The sequence below is a fragment of the Thamnophis elegans genome, chromosome 2, assembly GCF_009769535.1.
Source record: "Thamnophis elegans isolate rThaEle1 chromosome 2, rThaEle1.pri, whole genome shotgun sequence".
NCBI lineage: Eukaryota > Metazoa > Chordata > Lepidosauria > Squamata > Colubridae > Thamnophis > Thamnophis elegans.
In genome coordinates, this window is record NC_045542.1 from 102,193,290 (window position 1) to 102,213,897 (window position 20,608).

A 20,608-nucleotide genomic window follows, 5' to 3' on the forward strand; every position below is an offset into this window, starting at 1 on the left:
AAGTTCCTTTCAGATTTTGAAAGACCCATACAGACTCAAATATTCTAGATAAACAGTTGAAACTGTTGATAGAATTATGAAGATCTTTATGCTGGGATGATTTCCAGATGCTTTGGATTACAACTCCCACAATTTGTTGCCAAGGGCCATGTTTACTAGGACTGGTTAGAATTGAAACCACTCATATTTATGTCGCTTATAATAAATTCTATAGTATGAACAAAGAACATATTCTTGCTCATCACATACTCAAATTGTGTATCAGTCAAATCCCTTCCTATCACTTACTACTGTATATGCAACTATGGCTTTCAGTCAAATATACTTCCAACAGCACCTTATAATTAAAAAAAAAACCCATTCTCCAATATAATTGCTTCTCTTTCCAACTGGGAACTTGGTTTACACTCTGCATTAAATATCTGGATCATTTCTGATAATTTTCAGAGTTAAGCAAAATGGTTCCTTTATAATAATCCAGGGTGAATTTTTACTATTTCTTTTCCCCATGCATTTGTTACCAGAAATCAAACTGGAATTATTTCTAAAATATCCATTGGACTATATTTAGGCATACATATCAAATGAAATAATACAGTAGGCCAAGGCCTTCATTTATAATAGTAGGAAACTGCCTTCTCATATGAGATAGAAGTGACAATCAGAATATAACATTAACCAGATATTCACAATGCAAGTTAGGGTCAACTTCAGCTAATTTTGCAGTGACCTCCATATAACAAATGAAGAGACATAGTTTGAAATCTTCCTAAAATATACTAAGGCAGACTTGGCTTAGATCATCAATAGTTAGCAAAGGGAGCAATTGGGATGAAAAATAATTTTGACTATTAGTTTTATTGTTTATGGATTGTAATGTGTATATGAGATTCCAACTCCATTCAACTCTTTCAGGATGGGTACACAAAATTCATTATTTGATCTTAACAACCATACCCTAAAAAAACAGGGATAAGAACATGAATGAAAATCTCATTCATTCCTGTCAGCCTACAGTTTTTAGGCTTATTACACAGACTTCTCATTTATTACCTCTAACCAGTACAGGTCAAACAAGATAGACATGTTCTTTCTGGAAAAGAACAAGTCATACTAGTGGAGATTTACAAAATGAAACCTCATATGGCACATCAGATCATGTAAGAACATCACACTGATTACAAATGCTTTATTGGTGGATTCAGAGTTGGTAATTCTACTTCTCAAGCCTGACTTGCTACCAGATTTGAGCACTAATAAGTATTACCAACTAATACTGTATTACCAACTCCTTCTTTGTTAATTCAGGCAGGCTGTATTACAATTCTGCTCTATCATATTTTCTTATGATTGTCTTTTATCTTTAAATTAAACATGTCTTTCTAAGGTGCCCATTACCCATGATTTATGGTCTTATAACATATAATTTTGCTTCTTAGTGATTGCCAATGCAATGAGATCTGCTGAAAGCTAAGCCAGAATTAAATGGGTTTTTGCCTCCAAAAATAAGCAGCATTATCTTTCCTTATATGGAAGGCTAGTTACTATAATGAAAACACCTCAGACTTGGTTCACTTATTTTAAACCACAAGCCTGATTGAGCTAATGTATCACACATTAAGACATGAAGAAGATGGCCTTATCATGGGTTACTGCAAATTAAAGATAAGCCATCTTCTTCTAACAGTCCTTCAATTCATATAATTGTAACGTAACTGCTTTTGGTGGCTGTTTAGGTAAACTAGAGATACTATACTTTGTTTTGTGGCACAACAGCATAGCAAAGGAAAATTATTCGAAAGTTATTATTCTACAATATTTTTCTACCCGTCCAAAAGAACCATTCTCTATATTGTGTTGTCTCCCAGTTAATATCCCTAAAGTGCAGCAAGAATATGTATTGCTTTATATTATGTGAACATATGGTATCCTATAAAGACATTCCCTAAAACTTCTAAATTCAATAAACCACTACATTATATTCTCAAAGTATTTCCTACAAGCTTAAGCCCAACAGGATAGAACTATGCAAACAGCAACTATGGCAGTTTTCAATAGCTTCCATACCATTTTAATATCTGAATACAGAGATTAATCTCTGAAAGCCTACAGACCCTATGAACTGTTTTCCAATAACCTAGAAATACTCTAAAGGAATAACTGTTGACTCTTCTTTTGGTGGCATCACATTATCAAAAAGTACCTTCATTCCAGTCCTCCATCAACAACCCATTAACATTTTACAAATGATTATTACCCCACTATATTATAGCACCATGCCATAATTATAATTACATTTAGCCCTTACGTAAGTACTGTATTGATTTATTATTGAACAAAGCATAATTCCTTATCTTCATGACTTTTCATTTCCTTTTTCCTACTTCTATTGATATCATATGAAAGATCACAATAATTGTATTAGCACATAGAAAAGCAAAAACATGAAGACCAAACTAAGATACAAAATAAGATTTTCTAAGTTTAATGCTGGGCATGTAACTTACAGGATAGGAAACAAATATATGTTTCCATTCAAAGAATAGAAAAAGATACCTTCATCCAACTAACATACAAGGCAGTAGCAAATAAACACAAACAGGCACTCCATGGCTGCTATATATGCATATTATAGCAAGGTTAAACAAATAACTGATTGGGTGCAAGCAGAACCATGTTTGGCTTCAGCTACTGGTTTGAGAGAGCAACTGTTGTCTAATATGATGTACAGCACAAAAGTAGTTTTGTGGGTTAATTAGATTAGGTGCATGGGGGGTGGGTGGGGGGAATCAGGGTCGGCAAAGTCCTTTTAACTGAATATGCCATATAACCGGCAAAGAATATAAATAAGCCAGTAAGAAATGTAATACTCTAGGAATTATCCACCCTACAAGCTAAAACAAGATCCAGGTGTTGCTCGATTTCTTTTCACCGCAAACTACAGACTGCAACGGATAGTTAGCGCAACAAACACTACTTTCCCGGGTGGGAGAAAAGCCACGTTTGAGAATAAAAAGAGCGGGGGTGGGGGCCGCGTGAGCCTTTCACCTTTTCCTTGTGGGGTTTGCGGATAAACGAGGTGCGGGCCGTGAAGTACTGCTCCAGCTCGGAGTCCGAGTCTTCCTGGCTGCAGTAGCCGCTGCTCGTCGTGCTGCTCCAAGTCATCTCGAAGGACGGAGTGGAAGCCGCGTCACTTTCCCTCATGCCCTATAGATATATACTTCACCGGAGGAGGAAGAGCGGCAGCGGGGCACGGCTGGACAGGGAGCTTCTTCTTGTACCGCCGGTGCTCCTCAGAGGCCCCTATTCGACCTCACTCGCCCGCCTCCCTTTGTCCCCTGCCGGAGCTTCGACCAACTAACCAAACTGCGCCACGCCACGAACAATTAAACTCCCGAGAACTGGAGCCACGGGAAGAGTAATTCTCCCCGCACCGCCTCCTCCTCTGGGTAGCACTGGGGGAATTAAGAGGAGTCCCTGCCAATGGACACCGCCAAGGCGGCTGGACTTTGCGGCTTCTCCTTCGATCCCGGCTGGCTCAAGCGGACGCCCTCAACGCTCCCGCTCGCCCTCTGCCACAGGCGCTACAAGCCCGGCTTTGGATGAGGAGGAGGAGCCGGCGGAAGCGCCGCCTCTTTTTTGCACGCCCGCCTGCAGCCGTTGGGATTGAAAAGTAGACAGCGGCCGCGCCCGCCTGCTGATTGGACGAGGAAGAGCCCGTCTGCTGCTGCTTCTCAGGCCAGGAGCCCCGCCCGTTTCCTGCTCGTGAAGGCGGTTGAGGGGTGATTTCATCGTCCAAGTAGCCACCGCGCGAGTTGGCGTCACGGCTTTTGCTGGCTTTTGTCTTCAGCGCGTTTTTTTCCAGCCCTCCTGGAATAGGAGTCACTTTCCTCCGCCCTTCCCTTTTCTATGGTCGGCGGCATGCTTGAGGGAATACAACGTTAAACTTGCTTGGTTCCTTTAGCCGATTTGATTTTCCGTTCTGCTTCGCTAGCAACGAGAATCAGAGCCATAGGGCAATTTTTTGGGTTGGGGGGGGGGGATCTAGCAACTGTAGGACTCAGAAGGAAACTAGAAAGGAAAATTACAATTCAGAAGGAAACTAAAAGGAAAAGTAGAAGTTTTTGCAGTACCTAGAGCGCTGTAATAATACAACATCTTTGGCTGATTTTCTGTAATAAGAGGAAGATGAACTTGGGGAACCTGGATCCCATCTTCAGGGAACTCCTCTCTAGTTAGATATGTGTATATATTGCAGAATATGTATATATTGCAGCAACAGTGCTAGTTGAACTAGCACTGTTGCTGCAATATATACATATTTAATACTTGAGACTACCCATGACTTCTTGGGTTATCCTTTCAAAAGGTATTTCCTTGCCAGATTCTTCAGTGCCTTCAGAGCTGTGTCTGCCTTGAAACAAGCCCAGGCTGAACTGGAAAAGCAGAGTCAAACATTGGCATAAGAAATAATTTAGGATATTTTGTACTATGTCATAAGCTTTTATAATATTACATCATAAGATGTTTCATACAAGTTACCAAATTTCAGTTCCATGGGAGTCATGGGACCCGGATTTTGGACTCATTCTGTAAGTTAAGCCATTGGAGGTACCTTGGTTGAAAAATTGTCCTATCATGTCCAGAAAAACATCTACTTCTGCTTCATTGAGTATGAAGCAGTTTGATTGTGTGGATCACAACCAATTGTGGCAAGTTCTTAAAGGCATGGGATACCAGACAATCTTATTTGTCTCTTGAGAAAGCTATATGCGGGTCAAAAAGCAACAGAACTGGACACTGAACCGCTGACTGGTTCAAAATTGGGAAAGGAGTCTAGCAAGGCTGTATACTGTCGCTCTGCCTATTTAACTTATATGCAGAGCACATCATGAGAAAGGCGGGGCTAGATGAATCACAAATTGGAATTAAGATTGCCGGGAGAAATATCAACAAGCTCAGATATGCAGATGATCTCACTCTAATAGCAGAAAGTGAAGAGGAACTAAAGAGCCTCTTGATGCGGGTGAAGGAGAGTGCAAAAGTTGGCTTAAAACTCAACATTAAGAAAACTAAGGGCATGGCATCCGGCCCTCTCAATTCCTGGCAAATAGTTGGGGAAGAAACGAAGGTAGTGAAAGATTTTATTTTCCTGGGCTCCAAGATCACAGCAGATGGGGACTGCAGCCAAGAAATTAAAAGATGCTTGCTCCTGGGGAGGAAAGCTATGGCAAATCTAGACAGCATACTAAAAATCAGAGACATCACCCTGCCAACAAAAATGCGTATAGTCAAGGCTATGGTTTTCCTTGTTGCAATGTATGGCTGTGAAAGTTGGACCATAAGGAAGGCTGAGCACCAAAGAATTGAGGTCTTTGAACTATGGTGCTGGAGAAGTCTTCTGTGAGTCCGTTGCACTGCAAGGCGATCAAACCGGTCAGTCCTAGAGGAGATCAACCCTGACTGCTCTTTAGAAGACCAGATCCTGAAGATGAAACTCAAATACTTTGGCCACCTAATGAGAAGGAAGGACTCACTGGAGAAGAGCCTAAGGCTGACAAAGACTGAGGGCAAAAGAAGAAAGGGACGACAGAGAATAAGGTGGCTGGATGGAGTCACTGAAGCAGTAGGCATGAGCTTAAAAGGACTCCTGGGTATGTTAGAGGACAAGAAGGCCTTAGGAACATTGTCCATGGGGTTGTGATGGGTTGGACACAACTTCGCAACTAGCAACAACAATCATGTACTCTTTTGCCCAGTTAAAAAGTTACAAGAATAAGAATTTTAATAGCATATAAATAGATGGATGGTATTGTAATCCTTCATCTATTTCAGACTTTCCACCGCATAGTGAAAACTTGCTATTTTATTACTAGATTTTTATCCCACTTTTTATGTATAACTCAAGGTGGCATATATAATATTCCTAATATTCCTGCCTCCTATTTTTCCCCACAACAATCCTATGAAGTAGGTGGGACCAAGTGTGACTGGTGACTGAGTTATCCTGCTGGCTTTCATGCCTAAGGGAGGCCTGGAACTCATAATCGTTGGGTTTCTAAGCCAGCACCTCAACCACTATTATAATAAGGGCGAAGACCAGAAGAGTTGGTTGGATTACAACTAACAAGCCACAAAACTGAATACAGATAGTCTTCAACGTAAGACTAATTGACTCCAGAATCAGGGTTATGTGTCATGCCAGTTCTTAAGTGGATACCATGTGACCACACTTGAGTTTTTAAACTTCTTTTTGTGGCAGTTGTTAAACAAATGTCATTAAGCAAATCCATTCTCCACAATGGGCATTTAAAAAAAAATCAAACTGGAAGTAAATGCTAGTTTCTGGCATAAATGTTGTAAATTGCAGTCATATGACTATGGGGCACTGCAAATGGCTGTAAATGTGGGCTGGCTACCAACTGCCCCAACTGCAATCCTGGTTGTTAGTAGTCTTGGGGATGTCCATTGTAACTTGGAATGGTCACTAAGAGATTGGTCATAAGTCAAGGACTACCTGTAGTCTCACTTTTAAGGCAAGAGAGAAGAGGGATCATTATTTTGGGCTGCAGGCATTGATAGCATGTATGACTACTCTTTATGCTATAATTGTATAATAGTAATGCAAGGGCAAAAAAATCTAACAACCTCTTGCCTGCTATGACTGTTCTTTAAAAGGAGAATTTTAAAAAAGCAATTCCAAACCTGCATTCTGAAATGGCAGTCTTCCCCAAGCAATTAAATCTGAGTAAATTAGTGCTGAAAGGGAAAGAGACCAGGCCAGCTGGGCTTTTAAGATACTTACCGTAGTACAGTAGCTTAAATTATACAGCAATGCATAACAGACAGAAATAGAAGCACATTGGATATATATTTCTATAAGAGATGCTAGATAATCTGTTCTCTTCTGGGAACAGCATATGAGTGATGTTGCTAAGTGGTATGGTTCTACATCTCCATTAGATGACAAAGTGTTAATTGCAGTGAACCTTTCCAGCTGGTCTGATGGGGTATTGCCTATCTAGGTGCTGTTTTTCCCCCCCCAGGTTCTGACCTCAGGGTCATTTTGGCAGCATCAAGCTCCAGCTGTAGAGAGCAGAAGCACCATTACAAGATGAAATTCAATCTTCCAAAACCACATTGACACATTTATGATCTTGTTTGCCTTCTGCCAAGTCTCAGATTGTATTGAAAATAGAATATTATTGCTTGTGAATGCAATAAAGCTTTCTCCTCTGTTTTAGGAAAATTATCTTGACTAGAGGTACATTGGATTATTGTCAATCATCTAGATGATAGTTTCCCACCCCCACTTTTCTGGAATTATATTACTAAGCTTATTACTGGGAACGTTCATAAATGTTTATAAATCAGGTGTAATTTATGATGTTGTGAAACTAGTGATCCCAGCAGTCCCAGGCATCATGACTGACATTACTGGAGACCACCTAGTCCTAGTTGCAATATATGCTCCCTTTATGTTGATTACAGGCCCATTTGGTCTAGTGGTGGCTCTTAGTGAACTTAGAAGAAATTCACTTGCTATGTGAAAATATTGTCTAGAAAATATTAAGGATGGATTCTTGGGTCTTTTGCTTCATTTTGCAATTTTCTTTGCCATTCCAATATTACTATGCAACCTCCTCCTTCCACTGCATTATTATTTAAAACTGTTTCTTACCACATTAGTGTCTTTTTCTATTGTCTGCTCATTGCCTTCATCTTGCTCATTTTTATATCTGGGTCCCCTGCAATCAAGTCGGATTAGAGCACGGCATCGGTAGTGACAGATGAACTTGCAGTCTAAGGAAAATTTAAAAAAAACAAAGAGAAGTTAAAGGGATAAATTAAGATAGAAAAGAAATGTCGCAAGCAAGCAGTTCATGTAACTTCAAACATACCCTTTGAAGTTTTCACCCCAAAATTTTAATGAATATTTTCTTTTAACAATCTTTAGAATTTTCGTTTCAACTTCGATTTTTTTGTGTCAGGCAGGCCTAATCTCCGTGGCACAGCCATTGACAATTATTGGCAGAAAGATAGCAGGCCAAATAAAGATTTGAGATCTCCCATGCTTTAAATGAAAAGTCTGAAAGAGCCTCTGTATCCCAGTGCATCACCTTACTTTGGCAGCTGCTCTGCTGTCTGTAAAGATAAAAGCCTTATTTTTAAAGAAGGAGTCTGCTTATTGAACTGTAACTGCTGCATGGGAGATATGCTCATTTGAAAGGAGTGTCTAATGCCAATCACATGGTGCTAGGGCACAGTGCCATCCTCACCAGACAAAATGCCTTCCTTGATTGCTTTTTCCCCTCAATACGTACATTCCAAGTAGTTTGTGCTTGTATCTTAGACCAGCCAGAATGGACTGCAGTCAAATGTATTTGTTCAATTTTCCTATGATCACCTTATATGATGGTTTGCAACATCCTTTATAAACTGACTGGTTCAGACTTGTTCACAGTTAACTTTGGGGTGGAGAGACAAGTTATATAATGATAGAAAAATCTATGATCAGAAATTTGCCTCTTGATGTCGTTTCTACATAGTTTTCTGCCTATGAACTTATAATCTTCTATTATGTGGAAATATCAACACTTTCAAAAACAAAAATTGACAATACATGTGAAAAGAAGCTGAAAGAAACTCATGCATAGCAGGTGTTTTAAGTCAGTCAGATGAAAAATGTTCACAGATATGAAAATCTAAGTGTTTAAAAATGGATGTTTCAGAATATCTCATTTTATTTCTAGTCTTTGTGCTCTGTTTCTTGAGCTCTGTCATCGGATCCTTTATTATTCTCTTTATAGACTCTAATTCTTGCTCTCTGGTTTTGTATTCTAAATTCAACCACCACCACATATACGTTGACACTTTCCAGATATTCTTACTCTGTATGACACAATGTGGGCATAGCTTTCTGTTCATACACAGGATTTCAGATTGTATGTGTTCCCACTATTTTAGATTGAACATATCGTAATTGTAGCTGCCACCTGCTGTTTGAGCAGGAGCAATGAATCTAGGTGGTCTTCCAAATTGTTCTGACTGGGAAATCACAGTCAGAACCAAAGATGAAAAATATCCAGAACAAGGGAACTTAAAAACCATAGTGTCTCATCTTCCTGTGCTTGAGTCGAGGCCTGCTGTCCCCCTTCCAGATTCTCAGCCATTGCTTGGTCAGCCCAAGATGGATAAGTACAATTGGACACTAGCAGCACAGTGATGATAGTGCACCTTATACTCTTAATAACTTCACACATTATTAAATAGGACCCATCAGAGTCTATAGTGCTGAGAGCTTGTGCTTGACCTCTCCCCAACCCAACAGGAACTGGTATTGACCATAGCGAGAGGAAGAGAATCACCATTGTATTGTGCCTTTTCTTTCCACTCTTCAAAGCTGCCCCAGAAATATATCATTATCCATACTTTTCCATGTGGGTTGGGAAAAAATGGGAAAAATTATGAAATTCTGTTATTTTTACAGAATGTTTGCAGAATTCAGTGGTTTTTCACTACTAAGAGAGTCAAGCTCTTGGTTTGCGTGCCACACTTGATTATACTAGCCTATTGGCTGGATTCCAAGACTTTGTTCCATCCTTTGCTTCACGTCCAGAACAACCCTATTCTGTATCTTTCTTACTAGGCCCCTACTTTTTAAAATTGCATTTGTTAAATTGGGATTTTAAGAAAGATACCACTACAAATTAATGATGTTGACCGAGTGTATATATGCACACTGGTTATTTGAAAGCCCTGCTGGTTAGTCTTGTGCTGATGATACCTGTGCTTTTGTGCCAGGATCATGCCAGGGTCAGTTGAATCTATTACATACTGGAATAGCCACTTTTACATTTAGGAGCTCCATTTCACTGCAATAGATTCCTGCCAGGATTACACTTAAAATTTGATTACAGTGCTTAAAGTTTTTTTTTTAAGTCTTAAATTACTTCTTTTACATTGGCTGCTCTGAAGTTGCTGTGAAATAAATACTTATTTTTCACTTTGAATGTATAGTGATTAATAATATATGTCATGAATATTTTAATTTAGAGGTTCTTTATTTTATTTCTGTTATAATTAATTAATCAAGAAAACAAGGCATAACCTCAAACTGACAGAAGGAAAGTTCAAAAGTAATGTTAGAAAGTATTACACCGCAGAAAGAATAGTGGAAACTTGGAATCAACTTCCTCTGGAGATTATGGGTCAATCATCAGTAACTGAGTTTAAACATGCTTGGGATAAACTTGTTCATCATCCAACAAAAATATAACAAAACAAAATACAAAGGGCAGATTTGGTGGGCCACCAGATCTTTTTCTGCCATCAGTTTTCTATGTATCTAATTAATGTATCAATTGTGGTTTTAGTGTATGCCTTTGCTGCACTTATAACTGCATTATAAATAAAATTACTACCATTAAAATGTAGAATTGTATCCAGTTACATCCATTTGCTCGTATGCTAATGTCTTGTGTACAAAAGCTCCCCTAAAAAAAAACAGCCTGGCCTATTAGGACCCACAGTGTTAGCTAGGTGCTGCCACCTGCTGTGGTATTTCATATATCTAGATTATATTACATTATAATCTAAAAACTATGTCAAATTCTTGGTTTAGTTGTCCTAAGCCAAAACCACCTACTTTGCCTTTAATTGGAGTATCCAATATTACAAAATCAATGGGCTTTAAAATGAGTATGGTTCTAATGATTTCAAGCTAATTAATCCAACAAAAAAGACCTTTTTTTAGACCTAATGGACTCTTAGTAGAATGTTCAGATGGCTTGGTTGTTAGATTTATATTCCATCTTTTCTTCAACAGTCCAAGGCAATGTATAAAGCACTCTTTCCTCCAGTTTTTCACCACAACAAAATCTTATAAATTGATTGGTTATGAGCATGCTGAATTCATTTGCAATTTCCTGCTCATACAAGTTATAGTTTTTCTATAGTTGCTGTTATATAGAGTAAGGATGAATAATGGAGAGAAAAATGAAGGAATTATGCAAAACTAGGGAAGCTAATCATTTCTACAAAAACATTCTAAATTCAATTGTTTTTATTTCTAATGAAACAATTTGGATAAAAATTGTAACATCGTATCATTGTTTCATTTGTTTCATATGCAGAATGAATGTAGTTACAAAAAGAAATGGCATATATATTCCTTGTTGAGTCCTAACTCAAATTAAATTCATAGGATTTAGAACTCCAAGTATAGAGGAAATATTGATATATTAGTCAAGCTACTGCATGTACAGTATCTGATGAAGTGAATAGCAGCTCATAAAATCCTATACCTTAAAATATAAATATGCTATCACACTCATATTTGGCTTGCCACACAATACATACTTTATAAAAACGACTAATGGGCACAATGTCCCCTAATGACTTATTTAAATCTGCTGATTTTAGAACACAAGAAGATAGTCTTGAGTTAATATCTACTTTACTTAATTGGATATATGGAAAAATTACATTGCTTCCAAATGAATAACTATTTCTCTCTTACAGCTAACATAACAAAGAGTCTGGTGGGAACTGTATGTTCTCTGCCAGTGATATTACATGACTTAATCCCATTATCTACCACATCAGAGGAACTTACATACACTCTTTTTTCAATGGGGTAAATGTCATAATTGGTAAGCTCAGTACATTTTATACTGGACTACTGCCTATTAACTATACAAACGAGGAATGGGATAAACATCTTATATTAGAAATGTCTATATCAATATAGAGATTAAGATATCAACTCATCAAAGCACTTTACTCACTGTGTAAACATTGTCTTTAATTCTGCAGAACAATATTAGTCAGTATATATATGTGAGATATAAATGCATAGGATCTACTGCGTAGTAGTGCAGCAGAGATAGAAAATGATTTCCCATATGACTAGGGAAGGAAGTCAGAAAGAAAAAAAAAGAAAAAATCAGGGTAAAGTTCAGAGTACACAAAACAAACATCCTGAAAAATGACAGGCACAGAATAAAATTCCTGCTAGTCAGTACAGATACATTTTAAAGAAAATGTGATTACCTTTTACTTGACTGCTAGAAAGTTGAGGGCAATAAAGGTAAATAAGCATCAACCAATACTTACACATGTTGCAAATACAGTTTAGAAATGTGCATATACCAGATCATACAATTATATCAGAGTTAATCCCTCCCTCCCTTCCTCCCTATTTCCCCCACCAATTGACATGTTTGGAGGATATGTTATAGGCACTGGGACTATCAAGGACCACATTTGTCAAAATGGAAGGTATGAGGGCATGGCCAATTATTAAACAAAAAAGAACAAAACCTAGAGAAAGAAAGAAGAGGTCATAGGCAAATTAGGGACCCAGATAGTATGTCCATATACATAGGTTTGTTTTTGCAATAAATAGAACCAGACAATGCTATGCTATTCTTATGAGAGGCTTTATGTATTAATAATTCTCTGTTAATGAAACTCTCCATTTACATATTGAAAAATAGCATAAGGAAAGTTAACTTTTAAATTTTATATATCAACATTTATATTTATTATTTATAAATATAAATTGTACTGTATAATATATATGTATATCAACATGTATATTTTATATTTAAATTATGCTTGCCACAACATAAGTGATTATATATGAGAATCCCAAGTGTGTGAATATATTGCAAGTATTCTGTCACTAAACGGTGCAGTAATTTAACATCATACTTTATGACATCACTTAGGATGGAAATTCTGGTTCCAATTAACGGTATTAATTGATAAAAAGAACTAAGGAAAGAGTTTCCAGCTGAATGAATCGAATCAAGAAAACCAATCAAATAGTTTGGGATGAGCTGGGGTGAGAAAAGGAATATGGTAAACATTTATATGAGAATGAGAGCTATAGAATTATGTTCAAGCCAGTCCTATCATTACTACTAGGCAAGAATGGATCAATGTTAAAATGCTGAAAAACAGAGAAGTGGCATGTATAGAAGATGCAACAATAAGCATGTTAAATATGAGTATGCTTTACATATGGAATGGCTATGCAATTTCTGTAAATTATGTGTAAAGATTGCATAAATGCCTGATCGCTTAACCCAGGCAGGGGTTGTGCAGACCAGGTTTTTTTGCTCTTCAATAAGTCACTGAGAAATGTTAGAAAGTGTGAAGAAGGGGCAGAGGGAGGAGGAGGAGAAGAAAGCGGAAGAAGAGAACTTCTTTCGGTATATACAGAAGAAGAAGAGGAAAATCATAAAAATGGTCAATCTGTTGGTTGGAGAAGAGAGGGAAGTAGTAATAAGCAACAGGGAATAAGCCAAATTCTTTAATCTCAAGTTTGCACCTGTCTTTTCACATAAAGAAAGTGGTCCAATCTGTCACACTGGTGTGTATGTGTGGGGGGAGAGAAGATAAATGAGGTCAAAATAGATAAGGAACTAATGAGAGAATTCATACAACTTTGAATGAATTCAAATCCCCAGGACTGGATCGATAATATTATAGGATGCTAAAGTAAACTAATGAATGTGGTCATAGAACCAATGATGAGAAATCCTGAAGTTTATGAGAAATGTGAGAAGATTGGAGAAGTCCCAGTGTTACTCTAAATCTTTAGAAAGAGGAGGAGGAGGGAGGAAATGGACTTGGGAAAATATCAGCTTAACATCTGTATCTGGGAAAATCCTAGATATGATAATCAAGCATACTGCATATTTGCATACTGCTCGTGCCAAATAAATCTGTGTGTGTGTGTGTGTGTGTGTGTGTGTGTGTGTTTAACAAAAAAAACTAGATCCAATCTGGGTCAATCACTTGGAGCCCATCTTCAGGGAATTTCTCTCTAGCTAGAGAGAAGTTCCCTGATGATGGGCTCCAGCATGAGCCCCAAAGCTCCGAAGACAAAACCTCTGGTTCCACTGACTGACCTAGATTGGAACCTGCAACATTATCCTGGGACACATATATTTTCCTTCATTCTGGAAAATGACTAGAAAATCAAGGAAATGCTGAACATGAAGTGTACTTTAATGTAGCATTTGGATAAAGTTGATTACAGCCTCCTCCTTTATAAAAGGAAACAATGTGGAATAAATGATCCTATCAATGAATGATCCTATTGCCAGGTGCATTCATAGTTGGTTGATTAGTCTTATCCAATGTGTCTGACTTAACAGTTCAATGTCCTTAAGGACAGAAATATCCAATGGTGTACCCTGGAGTTCTGTCCTGGGTGCTCTTCAAAATTTTCATAAATGATTTAGATGCAACTTCCAAAAAGAACAGTGGGTTGCATCAATAGAGTCAGTATCAAAATGATGGGAAACGATAGTTCAGTTTTATGACTGTACCTGAAATACTCGGTTCAGTTCTGGTTCCCACAACTTAGGAAAGATGCTGAGAAATGTAAAAGAATGAAGAGAATGCTGATAAAGATGGTGGGCGCTTGAATGCTAAATCTTATGAAGAACAGTTTAAAAAAACTGACTATGTTTAGTTTAAAAAAAGAAAAGGTAAAGGGGAGACCTAATAGAAGTTGTCTAATTCTTGAAGTGCTGCCATAGAGAAGGGGGTATGGATTTATTCTCTATAATGCCTAAAGGTAGGGCAAGAACCGTTGGATGGAAGCTTTATAGAGATTCAAATGGAAAAGAAGGAGGCATTTCCTGGCCAAGTTACCTGCCTCTTGGACAGTCCTGGATATTCCATCCCTGCAGGACAGCCATTAATCTGGGATGGTCTGAGGATTTCTGCTCTGAGCAAGGGTTGGATAAAATACACTATATTGCCAAAAGTATTTGCTCACAGCTTAATCTGATTATTTGGATGGCTGAGTGAATATTTTTGCAATATAGTGTATTTCCAAGATCCCTTCCAAGCTATAATTCTGTGAGTTCCTCCTTTGCAACCTCTCAGATGGAAACATCTGAGCCTGCAATTGAACTCAGATATGCAGCTTTAGCAATTCTGGGTGGCTTAGTAAAAGTAAAGGCTCCCCTCGCACGTATGTGCTAGTCGTTCCTGACTCTAGAGGGCGGTGCTCATCTCTGTTTCAAAGCCGAAGAGCCAGCACTGTCTGAAGACATCTCTGTGGTCATGTGGCCGGCATGACTAAATGCTGAAGGCGCATGAACAGCAAGCACTCAAATAAGCCACTTGATGGACTCTATTCCACTCTTGAGTTTCCCTGGCCCATTGGCAGAATGTGGTCTTCAGGGCTTTTAGAGAAAGATTCAAAGTGAGGGCCAGTCTAATTTCTGCAGGGATGATGTTTCAAAGGGAGGGTGCCACCATGGAAAAGAGTCCTTCTTCTGGGTCCCACCAGAAGAACCTCCTTAGGAGACAGAACCCACAACATTCTCTGTTCTAGTGAAATGGGTGGATATAAATGAGAAGAGACGGTCCTTTGGATAATGTGGTCCCAAGCCTTTAAAAGTGACAATCAGCACCTTGAATTGCACCTGAAAGCAAATTGACAGCCAGTGTAGCTCCTGATACATGTGCACACCTGGATCTGCATGAAGCCATACAGGACACTGCATTTTAAACCAATTGGAGCTTCTGGATGCCTTTCAAGGGCAGCCCTATGTAGAGTGCATTGCAATAGTCAAGTCAAGAGGTGACTAGAGTGACGGGCTTGAGTGACTGTGAGCAGAGATTGTTGGTCCGGGAAAGGGTATAACTGGCACAAAACTGGCAGTTTTGCAAAGGCCTCCTGGCCACAACTACCACCTGCTCCTGGAGCAGGAGTTACAAGTCCAGGAGAACCCCAAGATTGTGCATGGGGTCTGTTTGGGGCAGCGCCACGCCATTCAAGACCAATGGTGGCAATTCTCCATAGAGCAAGGAACCTTGAATCCAGAGCCATTCGGTCTTGCTGGGGTTCAAATTCAGCCCATTGCTCCTTATCCAGTCCTTAACAGCCTCCAAGCACTGAGAGAGGGAGCTCACAGCATTGCTTAACTCACCATGGGCTGAGACATACAGCTGGGTATCATCAGCATTATCAGTCAATAGTGATGGATGATCTCGTCCAGCAGCTTCATGCAGATGTTAAACAGAAGCAGAAAGAGCATCAACGTTTGCAGACCCAACAAAGCATGTTGATGAGGTCTGGACCTCTTGCTTCCTTTCAGCACCAACTGAGAATGGCCACAGAGGAAGGAAATGAACCTGGACAACACAGAGCTCCCACCACCACTCCCAACCTCTGAAACCACTGCTCAAGAATATTATGGTTGATGGTACTGAAGGTCACTAAGAGATCAAGTAGAGGAAGGACGGTTGTACTATCCCCATCTTGTTTCCGCCAGAGATAAAAAAGCATGAACAATTAAGTTTCTGTTTTTCTGTGGATCTGATCAAATTATACAGTAGTTCTAAAACTATTTTGGAAGCAAGTGATTGCAGAATTTTGAAAACTGTTTTTATTTATAGAAAAATAGAGAGCTCATTGGACTTTAAAAACTTTTGCTTTGCTGAATTGTATTTGATAGCACGTAACAGTTCCAATTCTGTTCAAGTCCGCAAAAATCAGTTTTCAAATTGCAACTTGACCCAGCTTAAAAATGTATGTATGTATGCATGTGTGTGTATATATATGTGTGTGTGTGTGTGTGTGTGTGTGTAGTATTTGTGCTGATAAATAAATAAAGGGAGACTAGTATAGATCTATTTCAAGCTATTTAGCTCTCATCAGCTAGCCATACCCTTACTGGGATTTGAACCTGGGCTGTATGTATGTATGTGTGTGTGTGTGTGTGTGTGTGTGTGTGTGTGTGTGTGTGTGTATTGCCATGTACTTTTAGACTTAGATAGATTCCTGTTTTACTAATTCACAGCAATTTCTAAACCCCAATTTGTAATTGTATTATAATAATGTCATATTTTTCATTCATATGCTTTTACAGAGCAAAAGAGATATTTTTATACTTTCTAATAAAAGAAAATGCTAGAAAGAAATTATGTAAACAACCTCAAGATACTTGTCGGTCAACAGGATTATTCTCCCAAATCCAAACAAAATTTGACCAAATTTTGTACAAAAAGCCTACAAAAAGAAGACTGAATTCAAATGCCAGGCCAGATAGGGCCAGGAGTTGTGGCAAAACATTTTCCAGAAAGGAAACCTCTATAGGAGAAACAGCTGGGCAGTGGCTCTGGAATGTTCCTGACTGCTCCATTCTAAGCTCTTCTCTGGCTCTCTCCTAGTCTTATGACTCATAGCATAGGGCAGTGATGGCTAAACTTTTTCATCACTGTGTGCCAACCTGAGTGCCGGAAATGGCACACAAAACCATCCCACGAGGAACGTGCGGCCTCGCTGGCTTTTACACCTGCAGGAGCGCCAAAACCCAGAAAAGCAGCATTCCATCGTGCATACGCATGGCAGCACCCAAACCTGCGGTGCGGGTGTGTGCCTGAGAAACAGCTGGCCATCGCTCATGTGCGCAACCTGGAAGTTTGGATGCTGGCATGCGCATGGCAAAGGAACGCCGCTCTTCCGGGTTTTGGTGCTCCAATTTCTGCGAAGGCCAGCTGGCCAGCACATGTATGTGCAAAGGAACATGAAAGAGAGCCAGCGAAACTGTGTGTCCCACGCAGGATGGCTCTGCATGCTGTTTTCGGCATGCATGCCTTTGTTTCATCACCATGGCTATAGGGTATCTTGCCTATCCTGGGCTTCCCAATGCACAACTACACAAAAACAGCTCCACGGGCAACATGCACCACAGTCCTCCCATTAGACCCTCACAGACACACTGTGACACATCTGCACACACTCTAATTAGCCCCCTCCCATAGTATTCTCTTACACACAGCACACAGGCAGCTTGTATTGCCAATGTTGGTAAAGAGATTGAAAAGGGGGGAAAAAAGACCTAATTGTATTGCATGCCCATGTTCAATAGTTGCTCTGGATACAGTCTTTAGGAAATGCAATTTTTCCCAACCAACAGCTTTAAAAGAAATCTTGAACCCATGCAAAATACCATTTTCAGGTGATCTTTCATCTTGTTTTTCTTGCACAGATCTTAAACTGTACTTTCAATACAAGGGATTACTTTTTTAAAGAGTTAAATCAGTTTTTCCCCTGCTGGATCTGTGCCTGCCGTACTCTGTTGTTATAAAAGTTCAGCCGGAAACAAGGTAACCAGAGGCGTTTTTTGCATGGAATAGAAGCAACGGCGCTAACATAAGCCAAACTCTGAAGCTGCTAAGGGTACCCTAATTGGCCACTTTATGCATCCTACACTGGGCATTACCTCCCGCCCTTCTGCTTCTCCCCGAAATTTCTGCAAGCGGGACTTGTGGGGGAAAGTTAAGCTCCGGTACTCACAGATGCAGCGGAGATGCTTTTTGAAGACGCCCCAGATGAACTCCCCGCACAGATCGCACCAGGTGGGTTGACTCTGAGTGCAGGATCGGAAGAGATGTCCCTCGCCGAGCTCCTCGGTTAATTTAGGATCGCTCTGGCCGCCCAGAAGACGGATCTGGCGAACGCGGGTCAAAAGCTCGGGCACTTTCCCGGGAGAGATCCTCAAGGCGTTGGCGCGCTCTAAGCGGACGGGGCGGTTAGCCGTGCCTCGCGGGCAGCGCGTCAGGTCCAGCTGCTCCTCCAGGCCCAGGTTCTGCAGTTCGATCATCTCTTGGTGCGTGGGACGGTTCATGGCCCTTTCCTGGGCTGAGGGCGGAAGGGAAGAAAGAGCTCAGGAACCCGCATGGAGTCCTCATCGGGGGCCGGTTGGCGTTCCCATCCTCCTCGTCCGCCTCGCTCGCCGGAATCCTTGCCTCTTGGACGTTCCTTGCCTTCACTCCAGCTCTCCGTTTGCCTCCCTCCGTTTTGAAGTAATCCGAAGAAAATCCCTGGGGACCTTGGCCAGAGCTCAGCCAGCGGAGCCTTGTCCTCCTCTTCTCTCACCCCATTCTTCCCTGCAACAAACTGGGTGGCTTCCTGGGCTTTTACGGCAAACGGCCTTCTCCCGCGCGTAAAAGTCTGGGGAGGAAGGCGGCGACGGTTGTGTTAACTCAGGCTGTGTCTTTAAAAGGGCTGCTCAGAAACTTTTTCTTTTTGCGCGCAAGCGATCGGAGGAAAAGGCTCAGCTCGCCTCCACTTTCATTCAAGTCCCCTTTCCCAGCAATGGGATGGAGGGAAGGGGGTGGGGTGGAGAGAGAGAGAGAGACGCGGGCGGTGCCTCGCTTCGGAAGCTTTGGGGCCGACGCTCCCCCCTCCTCACTTCCCGCCTTAAGGCACCTCCGGAACAAGAAGTGGCTTCACCCGCATAGGAACCGGTCCCACGCAGGTTCGAGGAGAACGGTAGTCTCGCAGCGAGGCAACTCCCCCTTGACGAGGCGGGAGGGTGGGGTAGATGTGCGAAGGAGAGAACGAATCATACAGAACAGCGCCGCGGTTTTTAGACGGCTGGCTTTGAAACAGAGAAAAAGTTTTAGTACAGAAAGTTGAATGGAAAAAGTTGAAAGCTGCACCCCCCCTACCCCAAACACACAATCCCACCCTGCCTTTTCTTTCTGAGCAGGTCACTAAGATGGACTTTGGCTCGCCCTCTGCGTTCTGCTGCTGGATGGAAGTTGGGAATCACAGCGTGGCTTGCAATGGGTGGGGCCTGATGTCAGCTCTGGGTAGAGGGAGCCAGCAGTATGGCCCTGGGAGAAATAGGGATGGCAAAATGCCACCTACTGTCAACAAGCAGATACTGTTAAAAACAAACTCTACTATTGATTTGAATTTAAACTGACAGGAGCCACCTTTCTCCTAGGACAGCCACTTTAGACTGCAAGATGCTAGCTAGATAGCCACCCTCCTTGCTTTGTGTGGAACGCCTAAACAACGGATGAGAGGATATACTGCTTTTTGTGTGCACACAACTTCTTCCAGGTGCAAAAGTTCTCTGAACCAGTCTTTCCTAAACTGGGGTCTTCCTGGTACTTTTAACCACAGCTTTCAGAATTGTCAGTTGGTATAATAATTGGCTACATATGTAGCTGGAAACCCTAACAATCATACTTCCAATTTTTAAGTGTGAAGTAATGGATCTCAGTGGATTACTTGCAATCTGCATTTTAAAACAGATTATGATTCAGAATCAGTGGTTTAGCATAGCTGCTTGCTTATAGAGGTAAGAAACCACAACATCTACTTCTAGCACTTCAGCCTGCAAATGAGGCTTTCTCTTTGCTTAAAACAATTGCTCAAAAGTATTTTCCTTTTGTGTAAGTGTTGTTCTTCAGTCTCTCTTCAGTCTTCTACGAAAGGATCTCTGCTGTATACTGTATATAAATAAGGTTTCCTATTAACTTCCTTCCCATTTTCCATTAAAGGTAAACTCTTCTATAAATCCAGCTCAAATCTTAATGACTTCATAAAAACATCCGTATAGTTTTCTTGGTAACAATAGTTTGCCATTGTCTTCTTCAGAGATGTTTTCTCAATTTCTCAGTTTAGGCTGCAGTCCTGAGATTTCTTCACCAGATCTGATTCACTGTTTTTTTGAGACCAGCCCTAGCTATAACAATGCAAAAGATTAACAAGGACACTTCTGCATGAGAGGGTTTCTGTTTTAGAATTAAATAAATGCCATAAAATAGATTCTGT

At 40.4% G+C, this 20,608-nt stretch overlaps 1 protein-coding gene across 2 annotated transcripts in view; it reads right to left on the bottom strand.

The window, feature by feature from the left end:
* RASSF1 (Ras association domain family member 1) overlaps positions 1-20,030 on the bottom strand; it is a 36,014-nt gene extending 15,984 nt beyond the window's left edge. The window contains exons 1-2 of one of the 2 annotated variants that reach the window (XM_032210450.1): positions 18,335-20,030; positions 7,682-7,803 (exon numbers count right to left, since the gene is read on the bottom strand). In XM_032210450.1, the coding sequence (XP_032066341.1) occupies positions 7,682-7,803; positions 18,335-18,665 (453 nt within the window). In that variant the 5' untranslated portion in view covers positions 18,666-20,030. Of the gene's footprint in view, positions 1-3,048; positions 3,596-7,681; positions 7,804-18,334 lie in introns of those variants that run through there. The other variant, XM_032210451.1, reaches the window with a different exon arrangement.
* Positions 20,031-20,608: the final 578 nt, after the last annotated feature.